This window comes from Diceros bicornis, chromosome 11 (genome assembly GCF_020826845.1).
Source record: "Diceros bicornis minor isolate mBicDic1 chromosome 11, mDicBic1.mat.cur, whole genome shotgun sequence".
Lineage (NCBI taxonomy): Eukaryota > Metazoa > Chordata > Mammalia > Perissodactyla > Rhinocerotidae > Diceros > Diceros bicornis.
In genome coordinates, this window is record NC_080750.1 from 41,555,716 (window position 1) to 41,577,253 (window position 21,538).

General features: G+C 37.9%; 1 protein-coding gene across 3 annotated transcripts in view; it reads left to right on the forward strand.

The window, feature by feature from the left end:
* MND1 (meiotic nuclear divisions 1) overlaps nt 1-21,538 on the forward strand; it is a 73,331-nt gene that overhangs the window by 8,801 nt on the left and 42,992 nt on the right. For all 3 annotated transcript variants that reach the window (XM_058550227.1, XM_058550228.1, XM_058550229.1), the window contains exons 3-4: nt 87-144; nt 2,994-3,142. In XM_058550227.1, coding sequence (XP_058406210.1) covers nt 87-144; nt 2,994-3,142 — 207 coding nt within the window. The remainder of the gene's footprint in view (nt 1-86; nt 145-2,993; nt 3,143-21,538) is intronic.

A 21,538-nucleotide genomic window follows, 5' to 3' on the forward strand; every position in this document is an offset into this window, starting at 1 on the left:
TTTTATGAACATAATTATAGTAAATATAAATAGATAGTAGAAAATAAATACATGTTTTCCATCTCTTTTTTAACCATTATAAACAGAAAGATGTGTTTCAATTAAAAGACATGGAGAAGATTGCTCCCAAAGAGAAAGGCATTAGTAAGTATCAAAGATGTGCTGGGATATTTTGGGAAACATCGGTCATCTTTTCTGCAACAGTGTTTCCCTTTATGGAAACATAAATTTCTAGATGAAGAATGTTTGTAAAAGTCTCTATATGATGTCTTTGGGCCACGGCCATGATTCTTGTGTTTGGAGTGTCTGCTAGGAAAATTAAAATGGAATAGGCATGCATGCACACACATACATACATATATATACATACACACAATATGCACACATTTATTTATGGGTATAATTTACTTCAAAAGAAGTAAAAATTGTTCATGTAGGTTCTAGAATTTGTTAAATGTGACTTTGTGTCGTAACAGATTACCACAAACTTGGTGACTTAACACAATAGAAACTTATTCTCTCATGGGTCTGGAGGCCAGAAGTCTAATATCAAGGTGTCGGCAGGGTTGGTTTCTTCTGGGGGCTGTGAGGGAGAGTCGATTTCATGCTTCTCTCCTAGCTTCTGATGGCTGCCAGCAGTGCTTGGCTTATAGACACATCATTCTAGTCTCTGCCTCTAGGGCCTTCCTCTTTATTTTCACTCCTTCTGTCTGTTATAGGGACACATGTTGTTGGGTTTGGAACTCACCCTAAATCCAGGATTATTTCATCATGGAGATCCTTAATTACATCTATACAGACCCTTTTTCCAAATAAGATCACATTCACGGATTCTGGGGGTTATCCTTTGAGGGGACACTGTTAAACCCACTTCGTATGATACATATTTTTTTAAACCTTACTTTCTGATTATATAAACTATACATGTTTATTTTAACAGATTTGGAAATTATAAAGAATATAATGAAAATAAAAGTTGTTCCTAATCTCTCTATTCTGAGATCACCACTGTTAACATTTTCGTGTATTTTGATGTCTTATTCTTAGGTTCTGTTTATCTTGTGTATGTATGTGTCTGTCCATCTCTCTGAGAGGAAACCATGCTGCATATACAGTTTATGTTGATGTATTTTTTCATATTACATTATATCATCTACATTTACCTATGTGATTTGCTTTTAAAAAATGATTTACAACATCTGTATCTCCTAATGTTTCAGTCTTTGACCACCCACTGTGCCATAATTTGCTTAGCCCATTACCTGTTGTTGAACATCTAGGTTGTTCCCAAATTTTGCTGCTAAAATTAATGTGTAATTAACATGCTACCATAAATTTCTTTCTAAAAGACTAACTTTTTAGAGCAGTTTTAGATTCCTAGCAAAATTGAAAAGAAGGTACAGAGATTTCCCATATACTTCCTGTCCCCACACAGACATATCTTCCCCCATTATCAGCATCACTCACAGGGGTACATTTGTTACAATTGATGAACCTGTACTGGCTCATCATGATCACCGAAAGTCCGTAGTTTACATTAGGATTCACTCTTGGTGTTGTGTATTCCATGAGTTTGGGCAAAGGTATAATGATATGGATCCATTAAGGTATCATACAGAGTGTTTTCACTGCCCTAAAAATCCTCTGTGCTCTGCCTATTCATCCCTCCGTCTCCCCCCTATAAATTTTTTTCTATATCTCATATTACTTCATTATGAAATATCACTAGAAATAAAATAGAAAATAGAGATTTTGTAGTTTTAGTGTTTTTATATGTATTCTCAAGTTGCCTTCAGGAAAGTTTATACCAAATTATACTCACATTCATTTCTTAGAACTGTGTTTTCATTTTAAGAATTCTTTGACATTTCATTTCAGTTTGTACTTCCATACAAGTGAGGCTAAATGTTTTGTACATTTGGTGTCGATTTTTTTTATTTATTAAATCATTAATTTTTAAATAGATTTTATATTTGGGGATCTGCTCTAGGAAAAATTAAAATGGACGTTAAAATATGGATAATTTCTTGGTACGGTTTTACTTAATAGAAAGTAAGAATTGTTCATGAATTTCAAACATTGTAAAATATGACTTAGCATTATTACATGGTATTTTTTTTTAACTTTTTTCTGATTTTTAATCATACCCCTAACCATAACATCTAGTTTATTTCTCTGTTGTTTAATTTTTCATAATAGTTTTGTTTTAGTTTTCTTAGCACAAAAGACAATACATGTTCATTATTGGAAAAAAATAAGAAAAATGAGCAAAAAAAAGGAAATAAAAGTTGCATCTTACCTACTATTCAAAGATAACCACTGTCACCTTAGTGCATACTGTCTTTTATCTTTTATTTTTCAATACATTCTATATAATACATTTTGAATGTATGTATGTCCATGCTATTAAATATTCTATAACATTAATTTAATGATTGCATACTATCTCATTGCAATAAAATACTTTTAAAAGTCCGGTTATGGGAATGGTTTCCAAGCTTTTGCTATTAAAAACAGTGCTTTGACAAGCATCCTTATGCACATTTATCATTTTCTTTGGCTGAATTTATAAAAGTGGAATTTCTACACAAGAAGTATGCATAAATCTAAGATTTTAGATACATATTGCCACATTTTCCCACACATGTTGAAAGTACCCATTTCCCTGAATCCTTTATTATGTTTTTTAGTATTTTTAATTTGGTAGTCAAGAAATCATATCTAATTGCTTTATTTTGCATTTCTTCAATTATTAGTGGGTTTGAACATTTTTTTTGTCTGTTGACCATGCATATTTTGTAAATGCCCATTGACGTATTTTTTTTCTATTGAAATATTTGTCTTTTTTTGCTATTATTTTTAAATGATCCTTATTTATTAACTTGTTAACTTTTGGTCTATAATATTTGTTGCAAGCATTTCCCCAGTATTGGCTTTTTAATTTGATTTATGATGTGTCTTAATGTAGAGTTTTAAAAAATTCTCTCTCCCAGCTGCTATGTCAGTAAAAGAAGTCCTTCAAAGCTTAGTTGATGATGGTGTGGTTGACTGTGAGAGGATTGGAACTTCTAATTATTATTGGGCTTTTCCAAGTAAAGCTCTTCATGCGAGGAAACGTAAGTTGGAGGTTCTGGAATCTCAGGTAAGTTAAAAATATAAAAATCTATATAAAAATATAGATTTGCTTTGTAATAAAGAAATTTGTTTTACTTAATCCTCTTTTCATTTGTTGGTTTCTGTTAAATTTTTAACGTGCATTATTTGACTCAAAGTCGAAAGATAATCAGCATCTCTATCTTTTTCCCAAATAATACGAGGACCTTAGAATGTTTTAACTTTCATCTTTCCACATGCCAAGATATTGTTTTCTAGTATTTTAGTTCCTTTTAGATTTACAGAAAAATTGATGGGAAAGTACAGAGAGTTCTCAAATACCACCCCCTTCTCCCCACCAAACACATGATTTCCCCTATTATTTACATCTTGTATTAGTGTGGTACATTTGTTTCACTTCATGAACCAATATGGATGCCTTATTAACTGAAGTCCATAGTTTACATTAGGATTCACTCTTATTGTTGTACATTCTGTGAGTTTTGACAAATGCATAAATGTCGTGTCTCCACCATTACAGTGCCATACAGAACAGTTGCACTACCCTAAAAATCTCCTGTGTTTCACTTATTCCTCCATCTTTCCCTCTCTCCTAACCCCTAGCAACTACTGATCTTGTTACTGTCTCTATAGTTTTGCCTTTTCCAGAATGTTATATGGTTGGAGTCAAACAGTCTATATCTATAGCCTTTTTAGATTGGCTTCTTTCACTTAGCAATATGCATTTAAGTTTCCTCCATGACTTTTGGTGGCTTGATAGCTCATTTATTTTTTTTGCTGAATAATATTCCATTTTATATACCACAATTTGTTTATTCATTCAGCTATTGAAGGAAATACTAGTTGCTTCTGAGAATGTGTATTTAGTCTGTACTGCAAGATTCCATCTCATTTTAATGAACTAATTTTTATCCTTTTACAAGACTGATGGGGTAAATTATCATGTGGTATTCACAGTATAGGCAAGAAATGAAACTTCAGGGAAAGGGGCTATGGACTTGTTTTGGAGTGAAAGGGGAAAGAATCCTGATTCTCTGGAAGATAATGGGAACAGGAAAACTTAATCAACAATACTAAAGTAAATGAATTGCTTTCTTTTTGAAGATTATGTGGGATTGCGTTTCTTCACAGGAAAATCCTCCTGAAACACCACTACTTAAAATGTGGCTCCTGGATTTAAGAAGGTTCAAGTTTGTAGGGAGCCTTCTTTCAGTCAGTGTTCGTAATTACAAGCAGCACAAACTAACTCTGGCTGACATTAGCAGAAAAGGAATTTAGTAAAAGATATAGGGTGGACTCACAGAATCACGGGAAGGCTAGACACTGGGTTCTAAAAGTAGGCAGGAACTGAGGGAAGGTGCACAGCTGAAACCACACCATGAGACCTGGAGCCCAGAACACTGCACCTAGCTCTGTTCACATCGCTGACCTCGGAAGATGATTCTACCGGCATTCCTGACCCTCGCCAAAGAACCAGATGTTGCTGCCACCAACAGAAAAAGCACCAAGAAACTTCTGTCCCAGCTACCAGTCACAATTCTGGGATGTGCATGTGGTTGGCCAAGCCTGGGTCACATGCCCACACTCTAGTTGCCAGGGGAACTGGGGAAGTAAATAATTGGGGTTTCTCGTTTCTGTAGTGGGAGGTAGCTGCCTCCTGTTGGTACCAGAAATTCCTCAAAGTAGGAAAGGGGTTTGGATACTGAGTTGCACTCCCTCTCTTCCCATAAGCTATATATATCCATAAATAAATCAAGGGAAAAAACTGGAAAAGAGCACAGGACTTAGAGTCAGAAGAACAACCAATTTATTGAATACCTACTGTCCTCTGTGTGCCAGATACTGTTCTAGGCACTTGGAATCTATTAGTGAACAAAGAATGGAAGTAGGGAGACCAGGTAGCTTAAGTTATTGGAGTAATCCAGCTTCGAAGTAATGGTGGTTTGAACCAAGGTGGTAGCAGCCCACCTACATTCCTCAGGCCTAGGCAACCACTAATTTGCCTTCTGTCTCAGTAGATTTCCTTGTTCTGAACGTTTCATATGGATGGAATCATATAACGTGTGTCTTTCTTGACTAGCTTCTTTCATTTAGCATAATGTTTTCAAGGTTCATCCATGTTGTAGTATGTATCAGTACTTCATTCCTTTTTTTTTTTTTTTTTCTGAGGAAGATCAACCCTGAGCTAACATCCATGCCAATCCGCCTCTTTTTGTTGAGGAAGACCGGCTCTGAGCTAACATCTATTACCAATCCTCCTCCTTCCGCCCCCGCCGCCAAAGCCCCAGTAGATAGTTGTATGTCATAGTTGCACATCCTTCTAGTTGCTGTATGTGGGACGCAGCTTCAGCATGGCCGGAGAAGCGGTGCGTCGGTGCCCCCCCGGGATCCGAACCCGGGCCGCCAGTAGCGGAGCGCGGGCACTTAACTGCTAAGCCATGGGGCCGGCCCCTACTTCATTCCTTTTTATGGCCAGATAATAATCCATTGTATGGATATTTGTTCATCCATTCATTAGTTGAGGGCCTTTTGAGTTGTTTGCACCTTTTGAGTATTAGGAATAATGCTGCTGTAAACTTTCATGTACAGGTTTTTTTGTGGACATATGTTTTCATTTCTCTTGGGAATTGCTAGGTTATATGATAACATTATGTTTAATTGTTTGAAGAACTTGAAGACTGTTTTCTAGAGCCACTGCACCATTTCACATTCCTACCAGCAGTGTATGAGTGTTCCAGTTTCCCCACATCCTCACCAAAACTTGTCATTGCCTGACTTTGATTCTAGCCATCCTAGTGGATATGAAGTGGTATCTCATGATGGTTTTGATTTCCGTTTCCCTGATGACTAATGATGTTGAGTATCTTTTCCTGTGTTTACTGTCCGTTTGTATATCTTCCTTGGAGAAATGTCTATTCAGATCCTTGGCCCATGTCTTATCTCTTAAACATGATGCACTTTTTTTCCTGCTAAGAAACACCATGCATATTCATCACTTAGCAGTTTTTTTTTTTAAGGGCTTAGTTATGCAATTAAAAACTTTATACGAAGTAATTTACTTTTAGGCCGTATTGCATTTTCCTGTCTTCATGGTTTTTTGTTCTTGCTTTTATCCTCTTTGAAAATTCCCTTGTTCTTCCTTTCTACTTAACCAAATTCTAAACATCTCTTCTCAGAAACCTTCTCAAGCTCCCATAGTTCACAGTGTTCTTGCCGTTCTTCAAACTCTGGTAATATTTTTGGTTTTATCACAAATAAAATGTATTACTTTGGCATATACTTCTGGCTGCCTATCTAATAAACATTGCCCCCTTCTTTTTTACTAACAAAACACTTACTTTGTTGAGAGACCAGTGTGTCTTAGTAAAAAATGCTCATCTTCCCAGATTCCCTTGCACCTAAGGATGGCAATGAGAGACAGTTCTGATTAATAAGATGTAAGTGGAAAACTAGCTCCGAAGTTTCTGGGAAAGTGTTCTCTCTCCTGATAAAGGTAGAACCCCTTCCTCTTCTTTTCCATAATATGGACAGGGGATCATATTGTAACAAGCATTAGGATGAAGAGCTGTTCCCTAAGTACAGCAGAGCCTGTATAAAAAGGGCTCGGGTCTTTGGTGGCATTTTGAGATGCTGCACTACCTGTGGACTGCCTTACCTCTGGACTTCATATTATGTAAGAAAATTAAGCCCTTGTTTAATCTACTTTAAGTCAAATATTCTGTTATTTTTAGCAGAATATATTCTAAATAGGTAAAAATATTTTGAGGACTTTCTTTTATATGAATGTGACTAGATCTTGTATTTTAGTTGTCTATTGCTGTATAACAAAACTGTGTACTCCAAAATTTTGTGGCTTAAAGAAACAAATATTGATATCTCACAGTTTCAGTGGATCAGGAATCAAGGCATGGCTTAGTTAGGTACCTCTGGCTCAAAGTCTCACATGAGGTTGTAGTCAAACTGTTGGCCAGGGCTACATTCTCATCAGAAAGCTCATCTGGGAGAGTATTTACTTCTGAGCTCACTCATATGGTTATTGGATTTAGTTTCTTGCAGGCTCTTGGGCTGAGGTCTTCAATTCCTTGAAGGCTGTTGGACTGAGGGCCTTAATTCCTTGATAGCTTTTGACCAGAGGCCTCCCTCATTCCATATATCGTGGGCTTCTCCATAGGACAGCTCACAATATGGCAGCTGCCTTCCCTCAGAGCAAATGTGTGTGGAGAGTCCCAGACAGAAGCCACAGGTTTTTTTTGTAACTTAATCTTGGAAATGATATCCCATCACCTCTGCCACATTCTGTTCCCTAGAAACAATTAAATCCAGTCCACGCTCAAGGAGAGATTATACATGGGCATAAATACCAAGAGGCAGGGATCATTGGGGCCATCTTAGAGGATACATACCACAGATTTTTTATTCTTTTAACTTTTCACATGTATAAGTCTTATCCTTTTGATTAGTTTTTTTTTTTTTTGGATAGCTTCATTGAGGAATAATTGACATACAAAAACTGCTCATATGTAAAGTGTATAAATTGATAAATTTTGACATATGTATACATTCATAAAACCATCACCACAATCAAGATGTGAGGGTACCCATCACCCCTAAAAATTTCTTCATTCCCATTTTTAATCTTTCTCTCCTACCCCTCACACTGCTCTCCCTGCCCCCATACCCAGCCAACCAGTGATTTGCTTTCTGTTGCTATACATTAGTTTATAATTTTTAGAATTTTATATAAATGGAATCATACAGTGTGTACTCTTTTTCCTGTCTTCTTTTAGTTAGCATAATTATTTTAAGATTTATCCATGTTGCTGTATGTTTTAATCACTCATTTTTATTGCTGAGTGGTATTCTGTTGTATGGATTTACAACAGTTTGTTTATCTGTTGATGGACATTTGAGTTTTTTATTGTTTGTTTTAGTTTCAGGTTATTAGAAATAAAGCTACTATGAATATTCATGTACAAGTCTTTGTATGGATGTCTGTTTTCATTTACATTAGGTAAATACCTAGGAATAGAATGGCTGGATCATAGTGTAGGTGTATATTTAACTTTTGTTTTTTTGGTGAGGGAGGTTGGCCATAAGCTGACATCCATTGCCAGTCTTCCTCCTTTTGCTGAGGAAGTTGGCCCTAAGCAAACATCTGTGCTCATCTCCCTCTATTTTGTATGTGGGATGCCGCCGCAGCATGGCTTGATGAGCATTGTGTAGGTCCCCGCCCAGGATCCAAACCTGCGAACCCCAGGCCGCCGAAACAGAGTGCACAAACTTAACCCCTACGCCACTGGGCTGGCCCCTATTTAACTTTTTGAGAGATTGCCAAGCTATTTTCCTAAGTGCTTGTGCCATTTTGCATTCCCATCAGCAATGTATGAGAGTTCTGGTCTTTCCACATCCTCATCAATACTTTCTAATAAGTGTATAATGATATCTCATTGTGGTTTTAATTTCCTTTTCCTCCATGACTAATAATGTTGAGCATCTTTGCATGTGTTTGTTTTTCATCCTTGTATCTTTGTTAATGAAGTGTCTATACAGATCTTTTGCCTTTTTTTAAATTGGGTTGTTTGTTTTTACTCTTTTTTTTTTTTTTTTGTAAGGAAGACTGGCCATGAGCTAACATCTGTTGCCAATCCTCCTCTTTTTGCTGAGGAAGACTGGCCCTGAGCTAACATCCGTGCCCATCTTCTTATACTTTATATGGGACGCTGCCATAGCATGGCTCGACACGCGGTGTGTTGGTGTGCACCCCAGATCTGAACCTGCGAACCACGGGCCACCACAGCGGCTTGCATGCGCTTAACTGCTGCACAACCGGGCCAGCCCCTGTCTTTACTCTTGAGTTGAGACAGTTCTTTATATGTTCTGGATACAAATCCTTTATCAGATAAATGCTTTCCAAATGTTTTCTCCCAGTCTGTGGTTCATCTTTTCATTCCCTTAACTGCCTTTCAAAGTGCAAAAGTTTTTAACTTTGTTGTCCAATTTATCAAGTTGTTTCTTTATGGTTGGTGTTTCTGGTGTTGTATCTTACCTTCTTCCAGGCAATTATTTGTGCCTGAAACTGAGCATAATGTGTACTGATTAAACATTTCTTGGTTGACTTTGTAAGCCAGAGAAATTCTTTGCCTTTGAGAAAAAAGACCAAATGTATACTTTCCATTTCTTTGCCTCTGGATTTAGCATAATCTCTACTTAGCAAGTGGAGGAGCTTGGCAAACCTTAATAGAAGTAAGCAAGAGATTCTTGCTATACAGTAAATCTGTTTTTAAAAAGTGAACTTCCTAGCATTGTTTATTTATTCTGAATGATTGAAGAATAGGATGTTCTAATTAGTTACTGTCAATATACTCCTCTCCTTAACTGGTCTGAGAGTTGCCATCCAGTGTATTTTGTGACACATCTCTCCTGTTCCAATTTACAAAATGGAAATCAAAGCTTAATCTCACACACCTGCTTAGAATTAGAGGTTAAGTCAGAGGCTAACACATAGGCAGTAGGTCCTACACCTTCTGTTCTAAGCACTCCAGAAGTAAATGAAGAGCGAGATTTTGGTATGTCTTTTATAAAAGGTTGATAGCCCTTTGCATTTGCTATAAATAACTATCTTCAAAAAATTAAAAAAAAAAAAACAAACTCATTTTACTGTGCCATTTCACTGACCTAAACCTACTTTATTCTTTCACTGAAATTTCAGAAGGCATGTCAATATCATACTATGCCCCTCAACCGTGGTTCTGAAGATCACTTACCATTTTACAGAAGCAATATGGCTTAATGGAAAGAGAAGTAGTTAGAAATCTGACATGGATTGAAATCACAGCTTCGCTCCTTACTAGCTGTAGGATTTTCGAAAAATTTCTTAAACTCTTCAAGGCCTCAGTTTCCCAATTTGTAAAAGAGAGATTATACCTACTTCAAAGGGTTGTGGTCTGGATTAAGTGATATGTGTAAAGTGCCTGTTATGCATAGGCACTCAGTATATGGTGGCCACAGATTCAGCTAAATTAGTCCTCACCCAGGAATGTATACTGTAAGTTTATTTGTTCAGTCAGAACAAATATTTGAGGGTCTACTATGTGCAAAGCATTTTACTAGATACTGGAGGTAATTTGAAAAAGCAGAAGTCAGGATCAGTGCTTTATAAGAAAGAGCTTATAACCTGTGCTGAAGATGAGATATATACACATGAAGGAGTGAAATGAAGAATGAAAGTGTTAAATGGCTACCTGCCTGAATGAGTGGTAGAGATTAAAAATGCTGCAAGAGATGGTGGGATTTATATAAATATAGAAGTTAATGAACTCAGTTAATATTGCATTGAACCAGATTCCAAATTCAAGGTTGCACTGAAGAATCAGTTTATTCAACATATTGCCAAAGTAAAATGTTAACTTCCTTTGAATTCCTTGTTAATTACTTCCAGATTAGAGAGAGGGAGAAGTCTTAATTTCTTTTTCTTTTCCCCATCATTCTGTTCTGCATTGGTTTTGCCAGTGAGTCCAATTATGTGCAGGAATGTACTTGTCTCTTGAGAATGGACATTCTTGAAGTAGATCTGAAAATTACATCAGGAAATACATTTTTTTCACCCTTGTGTGTAGGTTGTATGTGTTCATCATATTGAACAATCTGAAAGCCTCATGGTTATAATTTATGTTTCTCTTTAACATTTTCTAAGATAGCAAACAAACTCAACTATGTGTGGGTTGCGTTAGCTCCTTCTACAGATATTTACTGTGTGTCTGGTCTGCACAGGCACTGTGCTAAGTTCTTTGGGCAATACAGAAATAATAGGATATGTGTTTCATGTCGAGATAATTTATACTTTACTTGATAAGGCAAGTAAATACCTTACATAGTTAATTAACTTTTTGTGAGAAGTTAATTGTTAATGATAAGTCCTAATTGTGTGAGTTTACAGGATGGCAAGATCTTTATAAATCCATGTAGTTAAGGGAGACTTATAGTTAAGGGAGACTTCTTAGAAGTCTTAGAAATGATTATTTTGAGCTGAAAGTTGAGTAGATTTAAATGAATGGAGGAGATTCCCAAGGGAGACACTGATACTGATGTTGATAATGACAAAATGTATTGAACACTTGGCCAGGTACAATTTTAAGAGCTTGTCTTAGTCTGTTCAGGCTGCTATAACAAAATACTACAGACTGGGTAGCTGATAAACGACAGAAATTTATTTCTTACAGTTCTAGAGGCTGAAAGTCCGTGTCTGGTAGCTGGTCAGATAAGAGCCCTCTCCTCTGTGACCAAAGGTCCCAGACTTCTCATTGTATCCTCACATTACCGAAGGGGCTGGGCATGTCTCTAGAGCCTCTTTTATAAGAGCACTGATCCCATTCTTAAGGACTCTACCTTCATGACTTAAGCACCTCCCAAAAGCTCCACCTACTAATACCATTACCTTTGGGGGTTAGGATTTCAACATGTGAATTTGGGGGGGACACAAACATGTAGACCATAGCAGAACTTTTGCATGCTTTGTATCATTTGATTCTTACAAATGCATGAGGTGGGTATTGTTATTAACTCCATTATACATACAAGAAGACTGAGGCACCAAGAGGTTAAATACTTGCCTAAGGTGACAGTATTAGTAAATGGTGAAGCAAGATTCAGTCCAAGCATTCTGACTGCATAGTCCTTGCTCATAACCACAGATAAACAAAACTTTAAAGCAAATTACATTCATTGGATAGTTGGTGACCAGCTTGGAGAGAATATGCAATTTTTTGTTGTACAGTAATGGGAAAATAAGGTTGGAAGTTAGATTGAGGCTATATTATGGAATGTCTTAGTGGTTGGTTATATTTTATCTCATACACTAAGCAGGGGAAGTTGAAAATTTTCCTGCCAGAATACTTTTATTGGTTTTTTTGCTGATCTAATTGCTTTTAAAAGTTAGATTATAAGCTTAGAAAATAATGTTGTTACATTCTGGTATTAAGCAAAAACTTTTTCCCCCTCTCTGTAGTTGAGTAAGATATTATCATTAATGTTGCTGGGAGTAATTTAAAGCGTAGTAACTTATTTCTACAAGGCTGAAATATTTGGGTTGGGTGGAAGAAATAGTTGTTCAACTAGCCTTTCTAAATAGATGTGACATAGATGCATTCCTGAAGCCTTTTCAGATAAATTAATAACTTTAATGGGCAAGAAAAGCTTTATGTGGAGATGATGAAAGTGGTAGTGCATGTTTAAGTCTGCTAGTTCTTGTGAAATACATGGAAATGTGGTATTTGGATGATAGTAGAAGTGGCCATTTTGGTTCAACAGAAAGTAGAAATGATCAAATCCTTTTCTCATAAGTCTTTGTTGTGATTTTGTTGTGAATTTTATGTAGCTTAAAACGTAATTATATTGTGGGTACTCCCAAATTAAATGGCATTTCTCTGTATCCTAAAGAATGTATAGTACTTGTTAAAGATCAAGAGATGACTTTTTTCTTCTTGATAACTGTTTCAAGAGTTTTGACTGAAACTTGCTGATTTTTCCCAGTGTGATAATGATTTTAATCAGTGTGTGTGTGTGTGTGTGTGTATGTGAGAGAGAGAGAGTGTGCACGCGTGTGTGCGCGAGAGAGAGAGAATGAAGAGAGAGAGTACCTGTGGTCCTTTGGAATATTTTTTGTAAGGAAAAGCAAGACCGAATGCATCAGGATAAACTATTCTTCCCATCATCTTCTGGTTCTTTCCTTTCCTTTGCCCCTTCCAAATAGCTTGGCCTTAAAAGTGAAGGAACAATCTCAGCTTCAAGGGAATGACTTCCTCCATTTTACCTTGGCTTATATTGACAGATGTAGGATGGTGTCCTGTAATACGTGCACAACTAGGTAAGAGCAATGTTATAACTATCGTGCTTGACATGCTATTCTTACAGAGTCACCTGACAGTATGGGAAATAAGTGACCACTACTGATTTGAAATGCACATTTTAAAATCTTTTTCCAAAAGGAATAGCATTTCCAATATGCTTTTATTTTTTATTTGTGCCCTTGTCCGTCTTTCCACACTACTTGTTCTGACTTGGGTATTTCTTTTCTTTGCTGCTATATAGCACCCTGAGTGTAACTCTGATCTACCACACTGCGCTACAGTTGTTAGTTTACTCAACTCCCTCTCTTGGTCAGCTTGTGTCCTTAGTACCTAGCACAGTTCTTGGCATATGGCAGATATTTGACAAGTGAATGAGAATGAATGAAAACAGAAGATATGAAGTTAGTCTTAACGATAACCATCCACTGATTCAGAGAATTTCATTAGTGCTGCAGAAAGTCTAAAATAAGGCTCTGATCCTCTCACTTCCCTGCTCAAAATTCAACTTAGATGCACAGAGCCCTTCCTTATCAGCATCTGTCCACTAATCTAGCTGTAGTTCATTCATCCCTCACACACAATTGAGCAGTACAAAACAAATCAAGACTCTCTTAACACATTATGTAGTTCTACATACACCTGGTCTTTGCATATAATAATCAGTTTTTAACTGATTTTTTATTTAGTTAAAGGGTCAGAATTGTGGAAATCGTAGTCTTTCTTTTGTTTTCTTGCTCTGCTGAGGTCTTCCGTAGTTTTTCATTAAAATTCTGGTTTGCAACTCATTCATTACTAGTGGAGGGTAGTTTGGGGGACGGATTTTCTAGGAGTCGCTTTATGATAAGCATTACATTTTGAAATCCACACTGAGCTGGATTTCAGACACAGTGTATTGGTTTTGGGAGACACTAATAGAGTCTCTTAGGATAATTTAAACATTTATTTTTTTTTACCAGTTTTTAGAAATGAGTATATAGAATTCTTATTGCTGAACTGAGTAGGCCCATTATTGGGCTGTGTGGACAACTTGAAATGTTTTTGAATAAAGATAGGCATTACCTCTACTGAAATTCTTTCAGTTCAGTAAATGTGAATGTTTGCTTTGGCAGGCACTGTGACTGATGAGAGGGACATAATGATAAATTAGTGGTTTCTGTCCTCCAGGACCTCACAGTCTGGTGAGGAGACACACATGTCAACAAATCATTGTAATATGGTATGATTTGTGCAATACCAAAGAAGGTGGTAGTACAAAAGAGGTGAAAATTAATTCTGCTGAGGAAAGGCTCTGTAGTTAAGGAAGGAGACATTTAAATTGGTTCTAGAAAGATATATGGGAGTTCATAAGGGGGTTGAGGGTGAAGGGCATTCTGGGTACAGAGACCAGTATGTTAAGGCAGTAGCTTAGTGGTTTAAGAGAGTGGACTCGAGACCCAGGCTCTCTAGATTCAAATCCAACTTCTTCCATTTATTAGAAACCTCTTGTGCCTCTGTTTTCTCATCTGTAAAATGGTCCTAATATTTCCTACTTCACAGGGTAGATGTGACAATTAAATGTGTTATATATGACTGCTTACAACAGTGAGTGATACATAGTAAGTGCTTTAGCTTTTCTTATTATATTCAGATCAGGTATGTGTAGAACTATATAATATGTGAGAGAATCCTATTTTGTACTGCTCAATTGTTTGTGAGGGATGAATGAACTATAGCTAGATTAGTAGGCAGATGCTGATAATGAAGGGCTCTGTGTATCTAAGTTGAAGAATTTTGAGTAGGAATGTGAGATGATCAGAGCCTTATTTTACAAAGATGGTTCTAATGGCAGTGTGGAGGATGCATAAGAGTTTGCACTGTGAAATTGTCCAGCTGGGAGATGATGAAGTCCTAAACTAACACATTGGCCTTAGGACTAAGGAAAATATTCAAACTGGGGAGACGTTTAGGAGGTAGAATCTACAATCATTAGTATTGCACACTTTGAGTCTATAAAGTTCAGATTTCAAAATAAGCAGAGTCATTTTTATCCAAACTCGGTTTTCTCCTTCATTGCCTGTCTTTGTGCATGGATGGGGAAAACATCCTGTCTGTCTGTATTCTCTGACAGTCAGGTTCAGGTAGCATAGATGATAACAATGATAACATTTTCTGAGACAAAATATATAGAATAACCTTATATAGCCAATTTAAATACTCAGGCTACAAATTCACGTGTGCAAAAATTAAACCTAATTTCAAATTTGAACCCATTCCACTTGGTAGTAAAAAACTTAAATCACCTGAGGGATTTCTCAATAAATTGGGGTAAACTCAACCAGTTTTAGATTCTTCCCTCCCCAGTGGCCCACCTTCTCTTCAGAGTGAACATCTAAGTTCTGGCTTACATAGGAATGGTTTTGGCAGAAGAGTTTGGTCCTTAGCATTTATCCTGGCTGGCATCCATTGAGGTTTATACCATCATACATCTGATGCTCAGACGTCCTCGTCCCTCCATGCTGGCATCAGTGAAGTATCGGTGTTCCTGCTTGGTCCTCAGCCTTGAAGCTGCACCTCCCCCTCAGATCTGTGCACTCTCTTTTTCTTGTGCATGAGTACCCTCACTCTCTTTCAGCTGACTCTCCCTGGCCACTGTGGGTCTGTAAGAATGAGGGTGCTGTCCCAGGCCCACTCTGCTCCAGATAACATGGGAAGGAGTGCTTCTTTGCGCCTGTGCCATGATAGTGTGGACAATACCTGTGAGGCTCTTGCTTCTCAGGGTTCCAGACAGGAGGTGGTAGGTTTTCTCTGTTCCTGTATCCTCCAGATTTTCTCGGGCCTCTGTAGTTGCACTCCTCCTTCTGTAGTTATAACTGATCTTACAGGACCAGAGCGAGTAGGTCAGGGCCCTTATCAGAAACCCTCACCAGTGTCTAACATTCTTGCTTTCTTCCCAGACTCTCTCCCTCCTCTCTTGTCTTCAGTTTGTCATTTGGAGAGGACAGAACAGAACTGGTTCTGGCTAGTCGTGTATTTTTCTAACTTAAACCTAGACTTTGACTTCTGAAACCACAAAGAGAAAAAAAAGTCTCCTGGTTCCTCTTTGTGCTATCATTGAAGTGTGTTCAAGTGTAGAGCATTTATTACACCTGTCACATTTACACATCTCTCTTTCGTGTTAAGTGTGTGTCTCAAACTAAGAGCCATATCTTCAGCTTTCTCTCCCCCAAACCTAACACTAATCCTGATACAAAGTAGGCATTTAACAGTTTAAGCAAATGAATGAATGAACACATTAGACAGCTGACCAGCATCTAAACCTTGTTCTTGTCAGCTTTAAAGTTTCATGAGATGTTTGATAAAGAATGCTTCTGTCTGCAAGTAATGGAATATCTGACTAACAGTGGCTTAAATAAGTGGAAGTTCATTTTTTTCACATAAAGTCTAGAGGTAAATGTCTGTTAATGTTGATCAGTGACTCAGTGGTATCAGAGTCAGCATCTTTGTGATCCTCCTGGCCTTTCCATCACGGCATGAGATGGCTGCCACAGCCCCTCATGTTGTATCTCAAGAATAGTATCAGGGGCTGGCCTGGTGGCACAAGCAGTTAAGTGCGTGTGCTCCGCTGTGGCGGCCCAGGGTTCGCCGTTTCGGATCCCAGGCACACACTGACGCACCACTTGGCAAGCCATGCTGTGGCGGCATCCCATATAAAGTGGAGGAAGATGGGCATGGATGTTAGCCCAGGGCCAGTCTTCCTCAGCAAAAAAAGAGGAGGATTGGCAGATGTTAGCTCAGGGCCGATCTTCCTCACACACACAAAAAAAAGAATAGTATGGAAGAGGGGAAAGGGAAATTGCTGGAATGTCTGTCTCTCTTAGGAGGAAAGCAAAACTTTTCCCAGAAACTCTCCAACAGACTTTTGCTTAAATCTTATAGGCTAAAACAGTGTCACACCTAGCTGTAGAGGAAACTGGGAGTAGAAATGGGTAAGGGAGGAAGGAGGTTGGAAATAGATTAGATGGGTCAGTCAACCAAAAGGGTGGGCCACAGGTATAGTGATATGAATAGGAGGTTATTTTATGGGAGTATAAAGTTCTGTAACTGCAGCACAATTGATCAGATAATAGAGTGTTGAATGATACTGTAGTCTGTTCTCTCTGAATACATGGGCTATACAGAAAACAGTCTGCTTTATCTTTGATTTTTTTTCCCCTTTGGTTGCAGGGGTGACCCAAGGCTGTACTGTTATAAGCAACAAATAATATTTGTGTTTTTATTTTTTTCTTGAAATATGGAAATACTTGGCCAATTTCTTGTTTGTTGTTTAAATAATCCTTTTTTTTGCTAGTTTTGCTATACAAATACATTTTCATTGATGTATGTTCACACTTCTATAAATATTGTCTGCCTGAGATTTTTCCACTTTTTTTAAATGCCAGAAATTCTTATTTATTTCAGGAATTTTGGTTTCTGCATTGAAAGATTATTCTTGATTAAAGATACCATTTTATTCTATTATGTCATTTCAGAGTATTAATCTTATTAAGCTACATAGCTCAAAATATAGTTTATTTTTTTTCTTGAAAATACCTCACTTGAAATTGTTCTGGACATAGTTTATTAGTAGTTAAATGATGTATTAGTATAATGCCCAGAAGGGCAGGATTCTTCGTAGAAAACATAGGCTTTTGTGTCTAGGTGACCTGGATTCACCTGGCAATATTGCCATTTACTACCTGGTCAAATTACCTAATTTCTCTGGATCTCAGTTTCTTTGTCTGTAAAAAGGCAATATTAAAACCTCCAATGAGATTATGTATGTACTACATCCTCTACAGGGCCTGGCTTGCTGGAGGTACTCAATGGTAGCTATCATTATAACAGGGAAGTGACTATTTTGACAGTAGAGAGTAAGGGAGACTGTATGGCTTATTGCATTTGTAGTTTGTTGCTCTGGTCATTGTTTTTAAACACATGAAGGAGGAAAAAGGAAAGTGAAGAAAGAAAAGAATGTGACAACAAAAATTTTTTTGGAGTGACATTACATACTTTTTTGGTTAGGATTGTCAAGGGATGTTCAGTTTGTTAAAATGTTAGTTCTGAGGAAGATAGTGCAACTTTCTCTTTTAGTAAAATTTGTATTTATCTCTCCCTTGTCAAAGCCCCCTATCCCTTTGTTAATGAGGAGAGAAGAATAATTCTGTTGTTTTCCTGTAGTAAGCCAGAGGTCATCACCTAATGGCATAATCACCTTATTATAAACTTCAATAATTATGCCTAACTAATGTTCCAAAATGGACTTTTCTTAGGAAATAAAACCCTGAGAAGTAATATATCAAAATCAAGCCAGTTTTTCTCAGTGAAAGTTCTTTTTTTATTGTATTGGACATAATCTCTTCAAATAATTTTCAATAAAGAATGAAAGTCACCACTAGAAATTTTAATAATTCCGTTCTTGATTTATCTGTGTTAGTATCTCTTCCAGACAAGAAGGAACTTTTATTCTTGTGGAATTTGATGTCTTTAAGCTCACATCTATCTCAAAAAGGTAAATAGTTGACAACTTTTCATTTCTCCCGTTTAATAAGCTAAATTACAAAGCTACTTCATATTTGTAGTTCTTAAGTAAAATTCTCAGTTCTTTTAGGAGTTTTAATATTGCATTCTACTTGATGGAAAAGATTGAGAGCATCAGGTCTTAGCTTTTCCAGCTTGCTCACAAGGAGATGTCCATTTATTCTTCCCTGCCCATATTCCTACTTTTTTCACCAAGTCCGCCTGTGGTCAGTCGCACCTGTGGCAAGTCTGTATGCTTTCCTTAGCTTCCTCTGTATGAGCTTTCTCTTCTTGTCCTGGACTTTTCCAATATCTGAATTTGAAGTATCCTCAGATACTTACAGTGCTGAAAAAGTATCACCACCCCTCTGGCAGACTCTCATTTTCTGTCTGTCACTGTGATTCATCTGTTCATTCATCCAAGAAGTATTTCTTGAGCTTCTACTATGGGCCCGGCACTGTTCTGGGTGCTTGGGACATCGTCAGTGAGCAAAACAGACAAAGACCCCTGCCTTTGTGGAGCTCACATTCTAGTGGAGGGAGATAGACATCAAACAATAAACAAAATCACTGGGCCAGCCCGGTGACACAAGTGGTTAAGTGCATGCGCTCCGCTGCTGTGGCCCGGGGTTCGCTGGCCCAGATCGAGGGCGCACACCGATGCACTGCTTGGCAAGCCATGCTGTGGCGGTGTCCCATATAAAGTGGAGGAAGATGGGCACGGATGTTAGCCCAGGGCCAGTCTTCCTCAGCAAAAAAAGAGGAGGATTGGCAGATGTTAGCACAGGGCTGATCTCCTCACACAAAAAAAATCACTAAGCAATCTAGGTATTGTATGAAAAGGTGGTGGGTATATGAAAAAAAATTAAAAGAAGTGCTAGGGTTGGAGGGTAGGGTGCAGATTTAAAATAAAGGGCTCAGAGTAGACCTTATTGAGAAAGTGAGATTTGAAGGAGAGGGAGTTAACTTTGTGAATATCTTGGAGAGGAACACAGAGAGAGACAATATCTGAACAGAGAAAAAAGCCTTCACATCAAAGGCCTTAAGACAGGAGCATACCCATTAAGTCTAAGAAACATCAGAGAGGCCGGTGTGGCTTAAGTATTATGAGTGAAAAGGAGTAGTAGGAACTCAGATCAGGGAGATAAAGGGGGAAGATGGCCAGACAATGTAAGGCCATCTGTGCTATTGCAAAGCTTTTACCCTGAGTGAAATTGGGAGCCATTCAGTCCTTCAGCAAATTCTTGTGCTCTTGCTATGCACTGTGGCACCATGCTAGGTGCTAGAAATATAAAGACTAAGACAAAGCCATGTCCTCAGTGAATTCATATTTTAGTTTAGAGGCTAGACCATAAATAAATTGTATTACAATTAGTTAACACATGTTCAGCAAAAGAGAAATGAGCAGGCACTATTATAGCATAGAGGAGAAATAGCAAACTCTCAATGTGTTTATTATGCCTCCTGCCTCAATTTTTCTCCTGGATTTCACTGCTTCTGGGGCCAGTACTGAACACTTTCAGTGTCTTTCTTCTGGCTTGCTCTCCCTTCATAACCTCTTCCTTCTACCAGTTTTTTTTTTTGTGAGTAGATCAGCCCTGTGCTAACATCTGCCAATCCTCCTCCTTTTTTGCTGAGGAAGACTGGCCCTGGGCTAACATCCATGCCCATCTTCCTCCACTTTATATGGGATGCCGCCACAGCATGGCCTGCCAAGCAGTGCGTCGGTGCGTGCCCGGGATCCGAACTGGTGAACCCTGGGCCGCTGCAGCAGAGTGCGCACACTTAACCGCTTGTGCCACCGGGTCGGCCCCCTTCTACCAGTTTTGACGAGGCTGTCTGTCTCCTGGAGCTCTTTACTCTTGATAATTAATCTTTCTCTGAGCATTCTACTTTCATTTACTACTGTTTTCTTTTCTCCACTCTCATGTCCTTTAAGATTCGTTCTAAAGAATGTTTTCTTCTGCATACTTACTCCCTTAGAGAGTAGTTCTCATCTGTATAACCAATATCTGAGTAACATCTATAGCTCTAAAAGAAGCTTTGTATTCTTTCCAGACCTTTATCTTTAACTGAATATGTTTAAGTATATAGAAGGTGGAGATCATCCAGAGATCTGTCACTTCCACAATTTTACTATCTTCACACTGGGAGATTAACTTTAGTTCTTTTCACCTTATATGTAGCCATCACCAATTATTGTCAGTTGTCTTTAGTTATATTTCTTATACTTGCCCCATTTTCATTCCTGTAATAACCCTAGTCTGATGTCTTGCAAACTATTATGAAGGCCCTGTTTTAGATTCACGGCTCTATTACTTTATTCCTTTGCATTTTAAATTATTTTTTTTCCATTTTTTTAACCAGATATATATATGACACCAATAAGAGCTTTTCAAAATCGATGTGAAATAACTAGTGCTAACACACTTAGTTGGTAGAAATCTAGGCTTTAAAATAATACTCCAGTCTCCCTAAATGTAAAGAAGAATTAGTTTATACTTTCCAGGAGTCTCATTTTTGAAGAACTACCATTTAGAAGAACTACCATTCGTGAGATTTTAGCTAGCCTATAAAGCCCTATCTTAAGTAAATATGTAGTTTTTTTAAGATTTTTGAAAATAGGGAAAAAATAACTCAAATCCAGGCAACCACCCTTGACATACTAGGGGATCCCTAGGCTGGTCCCCAGCATTCTGTCTGCAGTCCCTTTCCCTTCCTGCTCTGCACAGTCTTCCTGGGAAGTCTCATCTACTCCCATGGCTTCCATTGCCACCTGCTTTTTTTTTTTTTTTTGTGAGGAAGATTAGCCCTGAGCTAACATCCCATGCCAGTCCTCCTCTTTTTTGGTGAGGAAGATTGGCCCTGGGCTAACATCCGTGCCCATCTTTCTCTACATTATATGAGACACCGCCACAGCATGGGTTGACAAAGTGGTGTGTCGGCGTGTGCCCAGGATCTGAACCTGCGAACCTGCGAACCCTGGGCTGCTGAAGCAGAGTGCGTGCACTTAACTGCTACGCCACAGGGCCGGCCCCCACTGC